The sequence below is a fragment of the Manis pentadactyla genome, chromosome 14, assembly GCF_030020395.1.
Source record: "Manis pentadactyla isolate mManPen7 chromosome 14, mManPen7.hap1, whole genome shotgun sequence".
In the NCBI taxonomy this organism is placed as follows: domain Eukaryota; kingdom Metazoa; phylum Chordata; class Mammalia; order Pholidota; family Manidae; genus Manis; species Manis pentadactyla.
Window position 1 is genome coordinate 22,967,061 of NC_080032.1, and position 18,479 is coordinate 22,985,539.

General features: G+C 39.7%; 1 protein-coding gene and 1 pseudogene across 11 annotated transcripts in view; one reads left to right on the forward strand and one right to left on the reverse strand.

Moving 5' to 3' along the window:
- Nucleotides 1-18,479, reverse strand: part of ANAPC5 (anaphase promoting complex subunit 5) — an 84,013-nt gene that overhangs the window by 11,799 nt on the left and 53,735 nt on the right. For 10 of the 11 annotated variants that reach the window (XM_036929251.2, XM_036929249.2, XM_057491863.1 and 7 more), the window contains 9 exons: nt 18,130-18,322; nt 11,978-12,100; nt 11,296-11,362; nt 9,300-9,401; nt 8,119-8,309; nt 5,294-5,375; nt 4,538-4,627; nt 1,758-1,939; nt 554-689 (listed from right to left, as the gene is read on the reverse strand). In XM_036929251.2, the coding sequence (XP_036785146.1) occupies nt 554-689; nt 1,758-1,939; nt 4,538-4,627; nt 5,294-5,375; nt 8,119-8,309; nt 9,300-9,401; nt 11,296-11,362; nt 11,978-12,100; nt 18,130-18,305 (1,149 nt within the window). In that variant the 5' untranslated portion in view covers nt 18,306-18,322. The remainder of the gene's footprint in view (nt 1-553; nt 690-1,757; nt 1,940-4,537; nt 4,628-5,293; nt 5,376-8,118; nt 8,310-9,299; nt 9,402-11,295; nt 11,363-11,977; nt 12,101-18,129; nt 18,323-18,479) is intronic. The other variant, XM_036929246.2, reaches the window with a different exon arrangement.
- LOC118934110 (peptidyl-prolyl cis-trans isomerase FKBP3-like) lies at nt 3,329-3,992 on the forward strand (annotated as a pseudogene).

The window sequence follows — 18,479 nt, forward strand, 5'->3', positions numbered from 1 at the left end:
GAGTTGGTTCAACTTGGGTTGGAGAACTGACTCTGCATTTAGTGGTGTGGGTATAGGAATTAGCTCCCTGGAACTCAATTCCTTGTTCTGTGAAATAGGTATAATAAAAAGTTGACCTCATGGAGCTGCTATAAGGATTCAGTAAGATAATATATGTAAAACACCAAGCACAGAAAAAATGTACAATGAACATTAGCTATATTTTTACAGCTATACATGTATATCATTTTAGCTATACTTTTATTATGCTCTCCCCTCTCCTATAAACATACACAGCTCTACTATCTTACATTTCAGACTCTTTTTTATTCCATTTGTTACATGGAAATAGCTGGCCTCTAATTCCCTTCTATCTGGTGTCAAAAGGGACCCCAAGTTCAACAAACTTTGCCGACTCCAAACCCAGTCCATTTCCACTCATGGGATTTCACCCTTTCAGCCACCTGCATCCAACCAGACCCATCAAGACATGTCCAGTGCTTTTCTCAAGCTCTGGAGGGAATGGCAGAACCTCCACTGTTCCAGAAGCACACTGGCCCAGCCACCTGCCTACCTGCTCCGCGTGCAGCTCTGCGAGATGGCACAGCGCAACGGCAAACGACTCCGTGTTGTTCTGCTGTACGCCCGCATTTACTGACTCCAGGCTGTTCATACTCAGCAACATCTGGGCTTGCTGCAGTGCCATGGTGCTGGTGACAAGAACAGGAATTCCCTACAGTCAAGAGACTCCAGTTGCCTATCAGCCACACCCTACAGTTATCTTGTGTGGAAAGGGAAGGAAGTTAAGCCCCTCTGCAGGCTCTGGCTTTTTGGGGGCAGCTGCCTCGAATGCCAGCTCTCCCACTCTCAGGACAAGGAGAGCAGAGAAGCATTCTGAATGTGCAGCCCCAAAGGAAATATGGAGTTGTTACAGGTCCAAGATCCAGACAACTACCAACCCCCACCACTACCTCTAACTTCCCTGTGGTCACAGTATGTTAATTAGTTTTCACGGGTAAATTCAGACCTGATGCCATCCTGGCACCAGCTGCACAGGCAACGCTTAGTGGCCAGTGTCTGAAACTGTTTCAGACCACATCATGCCAAAAAATTATCCCAAGTGCAAAAACAAGACTGTTAAAATCGGCACTTCTTTTCATTACTGAATTCCTAGAAGCAGCAGATTATCTAGGGGAGAGGTTACAGGCTCCAGGATTAAAGATCTGGTCCAGAAGTTCACTTCCAAGCTAACAGAGGCTAAATGGAAAATCAAACACAAGATTGGAGATGTTCCGAGACCACTCCCTGGCTAACAGGGAAGACTTTCTTTAGCTTAGCTTTGGGGTTCAGTGCTCGACTTAAGTGCTGTGGCCCATGCCTCCTACAAACAGGCAGAGGTTCCTGTCTCAGAGCACAGTGGTACAGTGCTTAGAGTCAGAGGCCTGGGTTCGATTTGTTAACTACATTCATGACCTTGGGCAGATGAGATGTGTGAACCTTGGATTCCACATCCTGGAGTGGAGATCACCCACCAGTTACCCCTCAGAGCAGTTGGGAAGTGTAAATAAGAACGTGGAAAAGAAAGAAACTTGCAAAGCCTGTGCAAAGCACAAAATGTTTTCAAACTCTAAGGATTTTCTTTAATCCCCCACATGGGCAACTTTCATCAAAGGGGGAAAGACTTGTTTGGCCTTTCAGAAACCCAGTTCACTAGCTTCTGCTTATCTCTGAAAGGACTCACACCTCCATGGCCTTGAAGAGTCCGCTTGAAGACCCACCTGCGGCCGTAGAGTCTCCAGATGGCCGTTTTCTGTGCGATGCTGATATCAATAAGCTCTGACAGGCTGTGCTTCCAGTGTAGGAGGTCGGAGTCCTTCAGGGCATCCATCAGTTTGTTTGCCGTCTTCCCAGCAAAAGCCCTCTGCTGCACCAGGGACTGGATTCCCAGGGAGGCAAGGTACTAAACGCACAGACAGACCCATGACTCAAGACAGAGATTACATAACAGAATTTGTTTTGTTCTTCAGAAATTTGGCATATTCACACATGCACAGCAACACCACTATTTAAAAGATAAGTACTTAGAGACTGACACTGACCCATATGAAAGCTGGGGCTCGAAGAGAGGCAGATGGTACACTGGGAAGACCCAGGGCTTTGATGTAAAAACACTGCCTCTGTCATTTACTGTGTGACCTGGGGCCAGTCACTTAGCTTCCTAGCCAAGCCTCAGCTTTCTCATCTATAAAATGGGCCTCAAGCTACCACAAATAATTATTGAAAGGATTAAAGTGAAATAGTATGTGTCAAACATTATGGAGTAGATTTTAGAAACGATGCTTATTATGAGCATTAATTACTTTTCTCATTAATTTCTGGCAGTTTTCAGGGATGAAAGCTCAACTAATAAAAAGGACAGCTTAAATCCATAACAGAAATTGTTCTTTAGAAGTATATATATATATCATTTATTTTAAAGAGCTACTTACTTTTGTTATTATAATCAATTCCTTATGTTTAAGTTTCCTTTCCCAAAAAATGAGTCGAATGGACAATTTACAAATTTAAAAGCACATATACCAAATTATTACATTACTTTCAGTTTTACTGAACTTTGCTGAAACTTCATGAGACAGAATGATGAAGCCGCCCCACTGCCTATGGTCCAGTTTTCAGTAGATGTTTTTGAGACAGAACAAGGTTCTTTGCACCAAAGTAGTCTAGAGTCTAGCAGTCAACACTACTTCATATACGGAGACTATGTCCTTTCAGTGTCCTTCAGTATTTGTCACTGAGGACTTAATTCAGGTCCTTCCCTGTCACTCAAAATGACAAAGGACAAGTCTGCCTATCAGGTTTACTGGTTCCTGTCTTTGTTTATTGTTTAAAACAAGGATCAGCAAACTTGTCCTATAAAGGGTCAGAGAGTAAATAATTTAGGTTTTGCAGGCCACATTTGGTCTGTGTTGCATATTTTTTGTTGCTTTTTTCCCCCAACTATTTAAAAATATACAACCCATTCTTAGCTTAAAGGCCATACCTACGCAAGCCAGATTTGACCCAGGGGCTGTGGAGTTTGCCAAAACCTCATTTAAAAATAAGCCTTCTGCATCTTGCTGCACTGATGGACAGTGACTGCACTGGGGTATGGGTGGGGACTTGATAATACAGGTAAATGTAGTAACCACATTGTTTTTTCATGTGAAACCTTCATAAGAGTGTATATCAATCATACCTTAATTTAAAAAAAAATCCTTCTGCCCTCGGGCTCTGTGCGGAGTCCAGCCCCGCCCCACAGATGGAGCGATGCCGACTGAGGCGGACTGGCTCAGTAGAGGGGGTAGGGGAGATGGCAGCGGCCGTTCCACAGCGGGCCTGGACCGTTTGTTGCGCAGCGAGCAGCTACCCAACAAGGACATTATCAAGTTTATTCAGGACCACGGTTCAGATTCATTTCTTGCAGAACATAAGTTAGCAGGAAACATTAAAAACGTGGCCAAGACAGTTAATAAGGACCATTTGGTTACAGCCTATAACCATCTTTTTTAAAGCAAGCGTTTCAAGGGTACTGAAAGTGTAAGTAAAGTGGATGAGCAGGTAAAAAATGTGAAGCTTAATGAGGATAAACCCAAAGAGACCAAGTCCGAAAAGACTCTGGATGAGAGTCCACCAAAATACACAAAATCTGTTCTTAAAAAAGGAGATAAAACCAACTTTCTCCAAAAGGGAGATGTTGTTCACTGCTGGTATACAGGAACACTACAGGATGGGACTGTTTTTGGTACTAATATTCAAACAAGGTCAAAGAAGAAAAATGCCAAGCCTTTAAGTTTTACAATTGGAATAGGCAAAGTTATCAGAGGATGGGATGAAGCACTCTTGACTCTGAGTAAAGGAGAAAAGGATCGACTGGAGATTGAACCAGAATGGGCTTATGGAAAGGACAGCCTGATGCCAAAATTCCACCAAATGCAAAACTCATTTTTGAAGGGGAATTAGTGGACATTGATTGAAACAGCAATGCTTTAGATATAACGATAGCAACAATAAAACAGGCTTTGAAGAAACTTATGTAACTAAATTAAAGCTGGTTATTATTATAAGGGAAGAATCAACTAGAAAATTCAAGGAGTTAAAATTTGTTTACTTGATCCTGCACTATTAAGAAATGTAATCTGTCATAAATCCCTGAAGTTTAAAATACTTTACTGAAACTGTTAAAATTTTGGTTAAGGAGAACTCATTTTCCTTTTACCTCATGTTGTAAACTAATAGGGTCAATAAAAATGTACCCAGTATCTTGAAAAAATAAAAATAAGCCTTCTCTGAAGCTTTTCTAAGCAAATTTGTGCAAGTCAATGTTGATCAATAAACTAAACAAAGATCTCATCAAATTGATAAATGCAACTTTCACAAATGTTATTAGGATATAGGGAGTAGGGAGAAATCTATCAAATAGAATTCAGTGATTTGGATTAATTAAGGTCACATGAAACAACCAAGAATGGAACCACACCATTTATGTATTTAAATAATCTCACAGAAAGATGAGCCTTACCGGTAACCCAAAGTGTACTGCTTTCTTCACAGAATGCTCTAGCAGAACATAGCTATCAGATCTCTTCTGCCCCAACACATAAAGCCAGCTCTGGTAAAAGAAATCATCAAAATATACCCAAACATGATAATGATAAAAGTATAGCCTAACAATGATAATGGCTAATGTTCTATTAAAATAACAGCATGGTTATAAGGAAGAATTAACAAGGTACAAAATAAATCCTCTAAAATACTCTTCCATGATTATGAACCAACATGAAACTCGTTGAACACATTCAAACTGTCAGACTGAAATAAACAAGCCATTGATCTTCTTCATCTCTAAAAGCAGTCAGTAGTAAGTGTTCCAGAAAAAAAGCATGAAGGCCCCATATGGGCTTTAATTGAAAAAGTGAGATTCTCAGGTGACTGTTAAATGAATACAATGTTCTACTTGTGCTTGGCAGTAATGGACAATGGTCTCATCCAGTTAATCAGTGCTACATACACCTTCTTGTCAATGCCAATGTTCAATATGGTAGTTTTGCATGGCAAGTTGCATTAAAATCTGTAGACAAAAAATACACCCAAAGCAATACAGAGGTCAGGAATTAAGGAACTATGGGTTGCCTTTCCTGAATTCCCACGACCACCTAACTAGTTTCCCTTCACTGCTAAGGACCTTCCAACTGCAAAACAACGCAATTCAAATGGGGCTTTCTGAAAGCCAACTCAATCCACAAGCAGAACTCCCAAGGCAGGAGGGTGGACTCACCAAGCAATGCTGGAGACACACGTGATCGTTGGACTCCTGGGCAATCCTAATTGCCTCCTGCAGGGCCAGCTCTGCCTGTTGACTAATGACAGACTGAACATTAATATCTTATTAACAATCACAAACATGCACAGGCAGCAGTAACAGGAAGGCATCTGTACAGTAATTCACCTGAGTGCAGGCTGCTGGGCTGCAAGATGCAAAGAGGGGCTTAATCCCTCAGAGGCCCTCCCCTCCCCCAGCAGCAAGAAACATTAACAGTGGAGAATCCTGTCCTTTAAAAAGTGGATTTCTACTAAAAGGAGAAATAAGGAATGTCTTTTCTAGATCTCAGCTCCTAGGGTTTTTATTTCACCTGTTTGCTGCTGAGGGGAGGTGCAAGGAAAGGATACATATCTTACTTTTCACTGTATTCCCTTCTGCATTGTTTGAATTTTTTTTTCTTACTATGGCTTTTGATACTTACATTTATATAATTTTCTCAAAACTACTTCTAAAAAGTATTTTGCGGATACCCATTTCTGAGATTTTTTTTTCTCCTCATGTGGTTCCCTCCATCTGGGATGTCTACCCCAGTCTTTCAACTTCTGTGGAAATTCAGTCAATTATTCTTGGCCCCACGAACTTCCTCACTTCTGAAAACACCCGCAGAAATGCTATCTGTGCAGGGCTTAATTAAATACTACTGTGTATCACCTTCTATTTATTTAATCTCTGTTAATTTTATTTCTTCAACTAGTTTATAAAACCTGCAGAGGGCATGGGCTTAACATTTATTGTTTATTATTTACCTCCCCTACTGTAAGCTCCATGAGAACAGAGGTTATCTTTCTTTTCATTGTTGTATCCTCAGCACCTAAAATAGCGCCTCATACAGAGTAGATGCTCAATAAACAACAATAAAGATTTTCAAGAAATCTCCACAATTCTGTTAGCTAAATGACAAAGATTTACATAGGCCTATAGCTTTAAAACTAGCAACAAAGAAGCCTAGACCTGAGTAAATCAGGAATTAACTAGCAGTTAATTTCAGGCAACTAGCCACCTACCATTGAGAATATTATAATACCATAAATATAAAGAATATTATATATATGAAGAAATTCTGTGCATCAGATTGTTTCTATAAGGCTCTATACAAATTTCCAAATCCCAGGGGAAGCTGTTTTGAACACAGAACAGAAATAGGTTAATGGTATATACCTCAAATGGTGTTCCCATTGATTAAGAGTACATAAAAAAAAAGAAGGGCCCTGATCAAGAGATTATTAAAGCTAGGCAGACAAAAAGAATTTGATTACTAAAAGGTGATAATGGAATCTCACAAAATCATGGAGTTTAGAGTAGCCTTAAACATTTTGCGTACAACTATCAATCTGATGCGTGAATTCCCTTAATGACATGCTTGGTCTAGAACTGAGTAATCTGGTGATACCCTTCTCAGAGGGTTTATACAGGGAACTTCTTCCATCTGATGAGTGAAAACGTTTTGCCCTTCAATTTGCACTGACCAGCTCTCACTCTTCTTTTACGGTCATACTCTCCATCAGCCTAAGCCCTTCACCTGACCTTTTGTTACATGAAGATGTCAAACACATGCTTGGCTAAATCATGCCAAGCTAAACATTCTCACATCCTTTCCACATTATTTATATGACATGGCTTTGAATGCCTCCAATGAGACTGTCCCCCACACAAGCTTGTGTCTGTGTCCTTTTTAAAATTTAACTATTAAAAAACTATATAAAACCAGAAATTAAAATTTCCTGAGTGTTACTTGACCCATACAGCAAGGCATAAAAGTTTCAATTCTTGAATTTTGGACACTATTTCCATTAATACACTCTAGAGTCTCTATTCAACATATTTTAAATGTTGTTTACTCTTGCATAAGACTAATTCAGAGCGTATACCCCAGTGTATCCCAGATACTATCCCCCACCCTTCTAACAATATCATCATAGTTTAGCTTAATATTTTTCCCACAGACAGATAAAAAGGTTCAAGATACACTGGTTTGTTTCTCCCCCATCCCATCCCCTAGGAATCCCCAGACGAAGCCAGGAGTTCCATTACTATGTGTGTCAAGTGTTTATCCTCAACACTTTGCCTACAGCAAAGAGCACATTTCTCTCAAATGGGAAAAAGTCACAGGGTGGGGTGGGGAGGCCCTTTCAATCAGTGATTTCCTACCTTTTCATCATTACTCACATTAGTTCACTGTTTCCAAAACAGCCTGCAGGCTTGAAAAGTTTTTACCCACTTAACTCTATTTAGTAAATAATAACTGATCAACTTTCCTACCTTTATTCATTGAAATCATAGACATATTTTAGCAATGGCATAATCCAATGTCACCTCCCTGAGCTGCCCGAATCCCATCCAAAAGCACAACATGAATTTTAAGTAAACTGTACAGTCTTTCATCCACGAAAGGGATAACTTCCTTTTGGCTTTCTGAAATCCTGAAAATAGCTCTTGCATCCCCATTATTACCTCTGAAAAATCCTTTTGGGAATCTCCAGCCTAATGACCTAATTTCCTTTTAATTCAATGGCTGTTCTTAGAAGTCATCAAAGAGGCCACATACTAAAGCAGTAATGCTCAACAGTGACACATGGGGGCAGACTACCTCAGTGGGAGGTTTTCATTAACTTCTGTCCAATGAGGAGGCTTTCCTCCTTGGAAGTTATTGAAAAGTTCAGGTTGAATAGTTTCTTTCTTTTCTTCTCCTTTTTTTAAATACAGCATTAAAAAAAAATCTCTGTTAGCACTTGAGAGTTAATTTCTTCGATTTCTGCATGGATAAAAATCTGTAAACTTACTAGTGACCAAAGCGGCAGTGCAGGGCAGCCAGGTTCAGGGCAGCATATCTCAAGCTGCGTCCATAGCCCTCTTCCCCATTACTTTTGCTTTCAGCTCCAGTAAGAATTAGGCGGTCAAAATAATGAAGGAGGCTATGTGTTGAACTGAAAACATCTTGGACCCGGAGGTTGTTTAAGTAGCTGAGATAATGCTGAAACAAGAAGCAAGCAACATATTTCAAATGTTGTTTACTCTTGCTTAAGACTAATTCAGAGCGTATACCCCAGTGTATCCCAGATACTATCCCCCACCCTTCTAACAATATCATCATAGTTTAGCTTAATATTTTTCCCACAGACAGATAAAAAGGCTCAAGATACACTGGTTTGTTTCTCCCCCATCCCATCCCCCAGGAATCCCCAGACGAAACCAGGAGTTCCATTACTATGTGTGTCAAGTGTTTATCCTCAATATACTTCCACCGTGCCACTGGTTACAGTAGGACCCATGGGAGATACGGGAAGGGGAGGAGGGACTCACCTAGCTCAAGTATTAAGGAATACTGCATGTTCAAAAATAAAGACTTCAAAACATGAATTCATATCAAAATTGTAAAATAATTTTCTTAAATGTCCAAGTTAAAACACAGACTTTTACTAGTTTTACTAAGTTAAGTATCTTCTATTTTGAGACTATTTTCATTTGTTTGATTCGTTGAATTAAACTTCCCTCCAAACAGATAGATTCCAGTTACTTAGATACATTTCTTTAAGTGGATAAAGTCAGATGTCAAACCCCAGTACTATTAAGAAAGTTTTTCGGGAAAAATCCAATAAGGAACAGAATTATGTGAACATATAATAAAAAAACAAACACTGACAAAAGAAAAGGAAAAGAATTTTAGCCCCATAACTTTTTAAAAAAATCAGTCCACTCTGTCATTTCCTGTTCATAATTCACAACATTGGAGAGATGATAAATGAAAGGGAACATAAATAGACTGACGAAATCCCTACTGGCCCAGGCATAGGAGAGTGGGAGGGAAAGCTTTGCAACTTATGCTGAGCTGTTTACTTGCCAACAGCACAATTTCTTTACAAGAACCTGGGCCAGGGGACCAATCCTCATGTGCTACATATAAAGAGTAGCCTTGTCATTTCTTTCCAATCCAGCCGCAAAGTCAACAAATGCTGAAACTCACCGCTTCAGCAAAGTCAGGATTAAATTTCAACAAGTTGTTCAATTCTTTCTGTAAAGAAGCTGGTGTGAGGGCTTTAGTCTCATCATTCTTTAACAAAGAAGCCTGAAATTTAAAGACAACAACCGAGTAGTAATGAGAAATAGCCAATACACATATGGGAATGTATACTACTTGCACCACCTGATTATTTTCTTTTCTGAAGCTACTCTCAACTCTTGACTGGATAGACACTGTTTGCTCTTCCTGAAGCACTAAGCCTCCCAACCACACTCCCTATCACACTCCTCCCATGCCTACCAAATTCCTGCTCATTCTCCAGGTCCCAATTCAGACTCTGGTCACCTCCTTCTATCACCTTCCAGATTAAGTAAGGCCCCATAAGCCCCTATGTGCCCCCATAAGCCCCCTGCATTAACCCTTCCTGGAGTACTTATCAAACTACACTAAAAGTGCCAGTCTGACCCCACTTCCAGATGGCAGGCAGATTGTGCATATCTCCAACACTGCAAAGACCTATGGCACTGGCTGCCCTGGTTATTTGTTTCATATGGATGGTACCAGCAATGACTATATAAAGTATGTAGAAAATGTCATTCTAAGTTAATTAGTACTTAACTAGGTTATAGACACTTCAATTTTTACCTTGACAAATTTTCTTTGTAAGTAGTAATAATTTCTAATTCCATTTTAATTCATATTATAGAAGATTCCAAAAGTACAGAACAGTATAAAGAAAGCAAAAAGCATCTGTAATCCCTCCATCCAGAAATAACACTATTAAATACATCAGGATATTTTATTCCAGTCTTCTATCTGTGTATGTTAAAATATGTGTAGATCTGTACATATATGTATATATACATATATCCCATATATTTAACAAAAGAGAATATATCGTTTACTTTCTATTCTTTTCATTTAATAATACATCATAAACTTTGTCTCATCAGTCTTTGAAAATAGTTTTTAAAGCACAAGTATTAACCCTTTGTCACATTTATTGCAAATACTGTTTCCCATTTTGTTATTTGCCTGTTAATTTTGTTAGAATATGTTCTGGCATATAGACATTTTTAATTTTTATACTCAAAAATCAAATAATCTTCTCCTATATGTTTTCTTCCACAGCTTTTATGTTTAGAAAGTCTTTCTCCACCTAGTAGATAAGTTAAAACTTAATATGTAGTTCCTTCTAGTCTAATTACAGCTTTCAATATTTACATTTAACCCTTTAATCCATCTGTAATACTGAGGTATGAGGATGAGGTGAGGATCCAGCTGTCTTTTCTCCTTTATATTTAATCAATTGTCTCAATGGGTTTTTCTAATCTGTTTGATTCTATTGTTTTCATCTAGATCTAAACAAGACATCCTTCTGCAGAAAGTTAGTTTTCTACAGAAAACTAGAAAAGCAAAAATAAAAATTCTAGGCTGAAAATAACATGGGAGAAAAATGTTCAGCTTACGTTAATAAGAAAATGAAAAAGTATGGATCAAAAGCACCAGCAAGACATGTTTTGGGTGAAATGTACTGATGTCTGCAAATTGAAATGCACCAAAAAATCAGATGAAATGGTGGTTGGATAAAGGATGGATAAATAGATGATAAAAACAGAGAAAAATATTAACTGCAAGATCTAGGTAAAGGTAAATAGGTTTTCACTGTACAATGTTTTTCAACTTTTCTTTGTTTGAAAACGTCCGTGGTAAAATGTTGGAGGAAGGGAAATAAGTCTTCTAAATCATGTTTGTGGACTATTAGTTGCACACCATTATTAAATTAACTTGCATCATAACTTTAATAGAAAAATAAAATCACACACGAAATAAGAAGGAACATACGGCTATAACTGCATTGTTAGTGAAGAAAAGGAGATTAAGAGTTAACGGCTAATGCAGATTCATTCATAAACCTACTAACATAACAGGCATATGTCATGATATACAATGTCACAGGATTAAAAAAAAATTTGTGATAAATACAGAAGTTACATACCTGTTGAGAAAGAAAAAATTCTGCTTGTTTTTGTGACAGAGGCCCACTGCAAGATACTTCCTCTTCTCTGGAAAAAATAGTAATAATAAAGAATTACACAATAGTTTACAAATGCTTACAAAGTCAAATAGTTTCATCAGAAGAGTTAAAAAACTTTTTAAATTAATTCTCCCTTCTCAGGAATAGAAAAGACATACTTAAAAGTGATATTGAATGACCTGCCAAAGTTCACACAATATAATTATGGACAGATACAGATCTAAATTCTACACAGCTTCCAGCGTGATCTTTCTAAAAGGTAAATCTATCATGCCAGCCCTGATTTAAAGCCCTTCAGTGGTATGTCATCACCTTCTAGAATAAAGTCTACACTGCTTAGCAGGGCAAGTGTAATGCTTCAAGAGTGATTTTACCTCCTACCTCTTTCCTTTGCCTTCTCTTGCTCACCTATACCAGCACTGATGAACTCCTTACTGGTCTCCTCTCATGCCAAGATGCCCCACTGCTTCCTCAGTGTACAGGGCCCATTGTCTCACCTACCTTTGGACTGTTGTACACCATTCATCATTCAAGACTAACTCAAGTGCCATGTCCTCCAAAAATCTCTCCTGGCATCTCTCATTTGAGCTCCCACTATCTCCTGGAGATGCTTGTCACAGCGACTATGCTTTGCTGCACTTACCTGTTCTTACTCACATTTGTATGGGAATACCCAAGGCCAGATTTAGACACAGAACAGGCACTCAGAGTTTGGGAAATGAAGGCAGGAAGGGTTTCTGACTCCTTGGTATGGATACAAGAAGTGCTGTATTCAAGAACTGGAAAAAGTGGCTTTTCCTAAGAAATAACCATTTGCCTAGAAGTTTAGATTACCCAGAACCAATAAACTAAATATGTGTTGGTATATATTTGAGAAATCTATACATGTACAATATAAAGGTTTTATTTTAAAAGCAAAGTATGAATAATACTCTTTTGCAACATGACTCTGAAGAAATGGCTTTTCTATATAGGATTACAACACGTATACAAAAAGCTGTTTATTCATAAATAATATTTTTATAAGCATTGTGTCTAATATAACAGTTCTCAAACTGCTTCATGCAAACAATAAATAGGTATTCAAAGCAAAACCATGTTTCTGAGGTTAAATAATTTTGGGAAAGTTGTATACTCTATCATGCTTGTATACTCTAAATAATTTTGAGAAAGTTATATCCTGATGTGCACTAGAGAAATCCAATAAAAAGAAACTATTTACTTCTGTTTAATGTACCATTTACCAAACTCATTTGAACAAAGAATCCTTTCCTCACAGCTCTCAAGAAGCACTAGTGTTCCATAGAAAACACTCGGAGAAGAGCTGCTCTAATATTCTCTTGGTTTCATTTCTAGTAAATATTACCTAATAATCCCAAGGCAGTATATCAGATTTTGCAACTATCAGGGCTACCGAGAACCAGCCCCAACCAGGTCTCATAACGATCAGTGATACAATAGTGACCTAGAGGGAAATGGGAAAAAGTTCTCAAATGGAAATAGTTAAGTGTCTAAGCAATAAGAAACCCTTTTCTCGGGGCATTACGATTAACATGCATAATGTGGGGGAAGGGACACAGGGAAGGCTATACAGCACGGAGAGGACAGGTAGTGATTCTACAGCATCTTACTATGCTGATGGACAGTGACTGCAATGGGGTATGTGGGGGGAACTTGGTGATGGGGGGAGTCTAGTAAACATAATGTTCCTCATGTAATTGTAGATTAATGATACCAAAATAAAATAAAAAATAAAAATAAAAATAAAAGAAATCCTTTTCTCTTAAATGAAGGAATGGCTGTAACAAATAAACATGGCTGTAACAAAAGGGCTAGAGACAGATGAGAATCTGAATGAAAGCAGACAGAACACTATGGGTCCCATCCTCTGAAGTTCATGATGCTCACTGATAATAAATGCTTTATTTACTTAAATCCTTTCCCAAAAGAGACTGCGGGTAGTATATAATAAAGGATACAGGAGTGATACAGTTAATAAAACAGAAAAAGAGAAAATCAGAATCACACAAAGTGAAATTGCTACAAATGAAGGGAAACACAGTTGCTATAAATAAAGATCAAATTTGGCTCTGGCTTCCACCACAGAGACTGTGGCCAACAGGAACAAGCTTGGGAAGAGCAAGGAGAAGTACCATGGCCCAAGCCATCCTTTACTGACTCCTCCTCTGCTTCCTCAGAGCCTCACAAATACATGCTGGAGAAAATGACTCTTAAGAAGCCAGAGAGACATTCAATTTAGGAAAAGGACTACCCATTTAGGAAAAGCGTTCAAGTATACCTTGTTTATAAATCCAATTATCAGCTGAGAGAGAATTTTAGACTTATTAGTGCTATAAATCAAGGGCACTTCACCTGGGTCCATGGATGGGCTTCTAGGAGTCCATGAACCTAGTAAAACTGCATGCAGAAGTTTGCAAGATGTGTATCTTTAATGTGGAGGCAGTATCTGGAATTCATGAGATTCTCAGAAGGAATCTGGAAACTCCTCTGAAGGGCTTATATCTACCACTGTAAGTGAAATTTAAAAAATACAGGCCAAATCAATCAACAAAGAGTTTTTATTTGTGAGCACTTGCAATGCATAAAACACCAGTTCTGGTCCTGGAGGAGAAACATAATGCCTTAATGGGCTCAGAGCCATGGAGAAGGCTAAGACCAGCCCAGTGAAACGACAGCAGTAAATAACCAATGCCAGGTATGAATCTGAATATGAACTTTGTGCTTAGCAAAGGGGAAGTCACTCCTGCTGGGGTAGTGAGGAACTTGAAAGTTGGGAAGGAGTGGAGAAAGTATTCAGGAAGAAGGCATTCCAGGAAAGGAAAATAAAAGACACAGGCTGGGAAAAGGCCTGGCATTGGAGGGACACAGCAGACCTGCTGGCTGGAGTAAAGGATCGAGTTGAGAAACAGAAAGTAAGGTCAGAAAGGTCAACCACAGAAGGCCTCAAACATCAGGCCAGGAGTCTCTGGAGTCTGGAGATTTCTGAGAAGGGTAGTGAGAAGACAAAAGCAGGGGAGGCAGGGACTGAGACAGGGCACAGTTTCCAAATATCCAAGGAGGCTGTGAGGACCTGAGCCCTCTGAGTTGTGTGACCAGAGCTGATCAGGCACCTCCTCCCCAGTGGTGCTCAGGCCACACCACCCTTCCTTCCATCTCTCCCATATGCCAGCTTGTCCTGTCTGAGGCCGTGTGTCTGCCATATGCACTGGCACAGCTCCCGGCTGTCTCCTTCATCACCTTGACCCCAGACTCACAGGGCCCTCACTACTTACTATTAGGTTGTATAGTGACACAACAGTGACCTAGAAGGAAATGGGGAAAAAAATCACCCAACAGTTCTCTAATTGTGTGTCTGGGTATAGCTCTTCACTGCACCGACACTCAAAATTACATAACTTACTAATCTAGTTACCTCTCTATTATCTGTCCCTCCTCACATGACTGCACAAGAACAGGGACTTTCTCCCCTTTGCTGACAGCACAGCATCTAACACAGTGCCTGATACACCAGAAGCACTTAGTGTTTAATAAATTAATGAATTTGGGAGATTTATATTAAATCAATGGCAAGTGAAGAAATACTTCTACTCTTGCTAGGTCCTTTTAGAAGCACAGAGAAGATGTAGTTCCAGCCATTTGCAGGCTGGCGGCCTCCACTGCATACTCAAGCCTGCCCGCCTACTGCAGGACACAAACACTACTGCTCGGCAACAACGAGTGGATGAACACTGAAGCTAAGTTTCCAAGGGAGCTTGCTTCTGTAACTGGCGTTTCAAAAAACACCTGATAAACATTTCTTGACTGAGTATTTATTCCCTCCCTCCAAATTTAACAATCAGGGACAATTTTCAAATGGGAATAATTGCATTGTAAGATGGGAGATTCACAAGCTATGCAATGTTACTTTCCCCTTTCTAATTTTAATACAAACTTTTAGGGCAAGAAAAATAATTTCCTGGAAGAAAAGAGACCTAAAAACAAAAGAAAGGGCAAGAATGAGAAGCTTCTCATAATGCAATATTAAAAAAGATCACAGAAAGAAAAAATGAAATTTTCCTTTTTAAAAGAACCAAGAAATGCATATAACTATATCCTATAAAATAAAGTAAAAAATCTTACAAAAAGTAAAATCATTCCTTTTTGGACAAAGAATTATAATACTTTATTAGAAAAACATTTAAAGAATCTATTTCTTTAATTTCAGTTATGAAATTCAGTTTACTATGTGTACATTATTTTCTGAAACTGTACACCTTACTAGTAAATGCACTGGATCACACACAAATTAATTCTTAGAACAGGATAAAAATAAGATACAGTTAGACACTACGCTGATGGACACTGACTGTAATGGGGTATGTGGTGGGGACTTGATGATGGGGGGAGTCTAGTAACTGTAATGTTGTTCATGTAATTGTAGATTAATGATACCACAATAAAAATAAATAAATAAATAAATAAAAGATACAGTTAGACCTAGTTAAATCAGATATAGGAAAAAGCCAAACTGTATTAAGAAAAGTCTAAATTACAACATTTCTCAAGAAGTGACATTCTGCTACTTTAAGCATATTAAGTAGCCAGAACAAGATTACACTGTAGCCTGGAAGCATTCCCTAGGGCCTTAACTAAAAGAGAAACTAGAGAATGAACACTCCTTGAACATTTACTACATGCCAGGTACAGTTCTAAACACTTTTCATGCATTTATCATCTCACAACAGCCCTCTGAGGAGGTGAGATAATCCCCGTTTTGCAGATGAGGAAATGGAAGCACAGAGAGGGTGAGCAACTGGCCCAAGGTCTCACAGGGTATAAGTGGAGAAGCCAGAATTTAAACCCAGTGACTCCACAGCCAGATGCTTAACCCTACACTACACTGCCTTTTCACTAGATGAGAAGCATTTGTAAGCAACTCTAAGCAAGTGAGTTTTGGTAAGTATTCAATGGTAAAATCTTCTTGCTCCCAGTATGTTCTGAACAAATCATGGAACCATACAAAGGCTACTCACAGGAACTGCAGGGAAGCATTCTCTATCCACATACATAGTCACCACTTACCCCACCAAGGGGGCTAGCCAGCCCACTTAGAGCACAAGGGGTTTACTTAAATCAGCTCTGAACACATTATATTGTAATGATCTTTAGGTGTCAGTCTTCCTCACCCCAGTGGGCCCCTGGAGATCAGGGAATATGAAATACACACATACACACACACCCATGTGTTTTTCCCTCCTAGTACTAGTTTTCTGGGAAGATGATCCCTAGAAACAGTTGGGAACAGGGGAAGTGAGACAGCAAAAGGAAGGAAGTTAATAAAAATTATGTTATGGGGCCAGTTACCAGTGAGGGCAATGGATGAAGCATTTTGATTCTCTGCATTCGTTCATCCAACACATACTCACACTTTCTAGCAGTCAGGCACTGCACTAGCACTGGCAGAAATGCACTACACCAAGACAGAAGGGTCTATGCTCTGCAGGGGTGTGAAGGCAGAGGAAACAGATACAAATGAGGAGGCAAAAAAAATTTTTAAGTAACTTTGTGAAGAGAGCTCTGAAGGAAATAAAGCTGGAAGTACTTGGGATGGAGGCCACCTCAGGTATATGGTCAGGGAAGTCTGTCTGGTGACACTGGAGCTAAAAATCTAATGACGAAATGGAGACAGTGAGGTGAAAATCCAGGGAAGAGCACCCCTGGCCACCTGAGGCAGAGGGCAGTCTGGAGTGCTTTCATGACACTGAAAGCAAGTCCAGGTGGTTCGACTGCTGAGAAGGGGACAGAGAGGGAGGACAGCGGGGGCCAGACCAGGCAGGCACTGAGGCTTGGATTTCTGTCCAAATTCCAGGGACTGTCACTGAGTGTTTGGGGCAGAAGAGTGCTCTGGTGTGATTTACATTCCTAATGGTTTCCCTGGTGCTGCATGAAAAACTGATTGTAGGGGACAAGAGTGGAGGCAAGGAGAGCAGTGAGGAGGCTAGAAAAACCAGCCAGCCAGTCATCCAAAATATTCAGGGCTTCACTATGGGGTAACAGTGGCTGGCAATGGATAGAAGTGAACTACTTCCAAACACAAGGTGGAGGAAACACTGGCTGTTGGGGTGAAGGAGAGGGAGGAACCAAGGACACTCCTAGGTTTTGTGCTTGAACAACTAGATAAGCAGTGGCACTGCATCCCCAAGGCTTAAACTTTGGTAGGTATTCAATAAATTGTCACTAAATCAATCATTAATTCACTCTGATGTAATGACATCACCCCATCTGCTGGGTTAGGGTCCCAGCAGAAAACAGGTGGCACATTCAAATGGGTAAATTTGAGAAGATTTTAGTAAAGAACCACTTATAAAAATAGGGGCAGGGAATAGAGAAGTCATAAGGAACAATACAGTCCCCAGGGCTGGTAACAGTAGGGCACCCGACATACTAGGCCTGGGGAACAGTCCCAATTACAGAACCCCAGAGGAATGCAGAGTGGGCCACCTGACAGAAGCTATGACCTGACAGCCAGCACACCCTGACCCAGAAGGAAGAAAGCCAATGACTCAACTCTGAACCTCACTCTCCTTGGCCCTTTGGATATCCCACCAGGGCCTCCCAATCGGAAGCTAGAGGGCAAAGAGCCAACTGATGCAGCCAGTATAGGTCAACTTCCTCGGTCTAAAAGGGTAAAAAGATAAAGGCCAGCACATGGGCTCTGAATGAATGAGGATTTACTGCACCTGTAATTATGCTATTTTGCAGGAAAGGGATCCCGGTCAGAAAAATGCAAGTTACCTTATAGATACATCAAGTTCTTCTTTCTCCATTTTCCTTTCAGCCTCCTCTCTGCTGGTCAGTTCCATATCAGTGTCCTCCACAGTCTTTTTCTCACCATTCTGGAAGTACTGTTGAAGGGCAGTGTACAGTTTAAACACCTGACTGAAAGAAAGCTTACTGTATGCCAAGATCATGTGACGCAGAAACAAACCTGAAAAATAGAGACAGAAACAAGGTGACAGTATTAACTGAAATCCAGGCTACACAAAGTTGTTGCTATTTGTTGCAATTCTTTCTTCAGAAGAATCAAAAAGAGACACTTGGCAGGTGTTGTTCCCTCCACCTAGAATGTTCTTGCCCCACCCCTT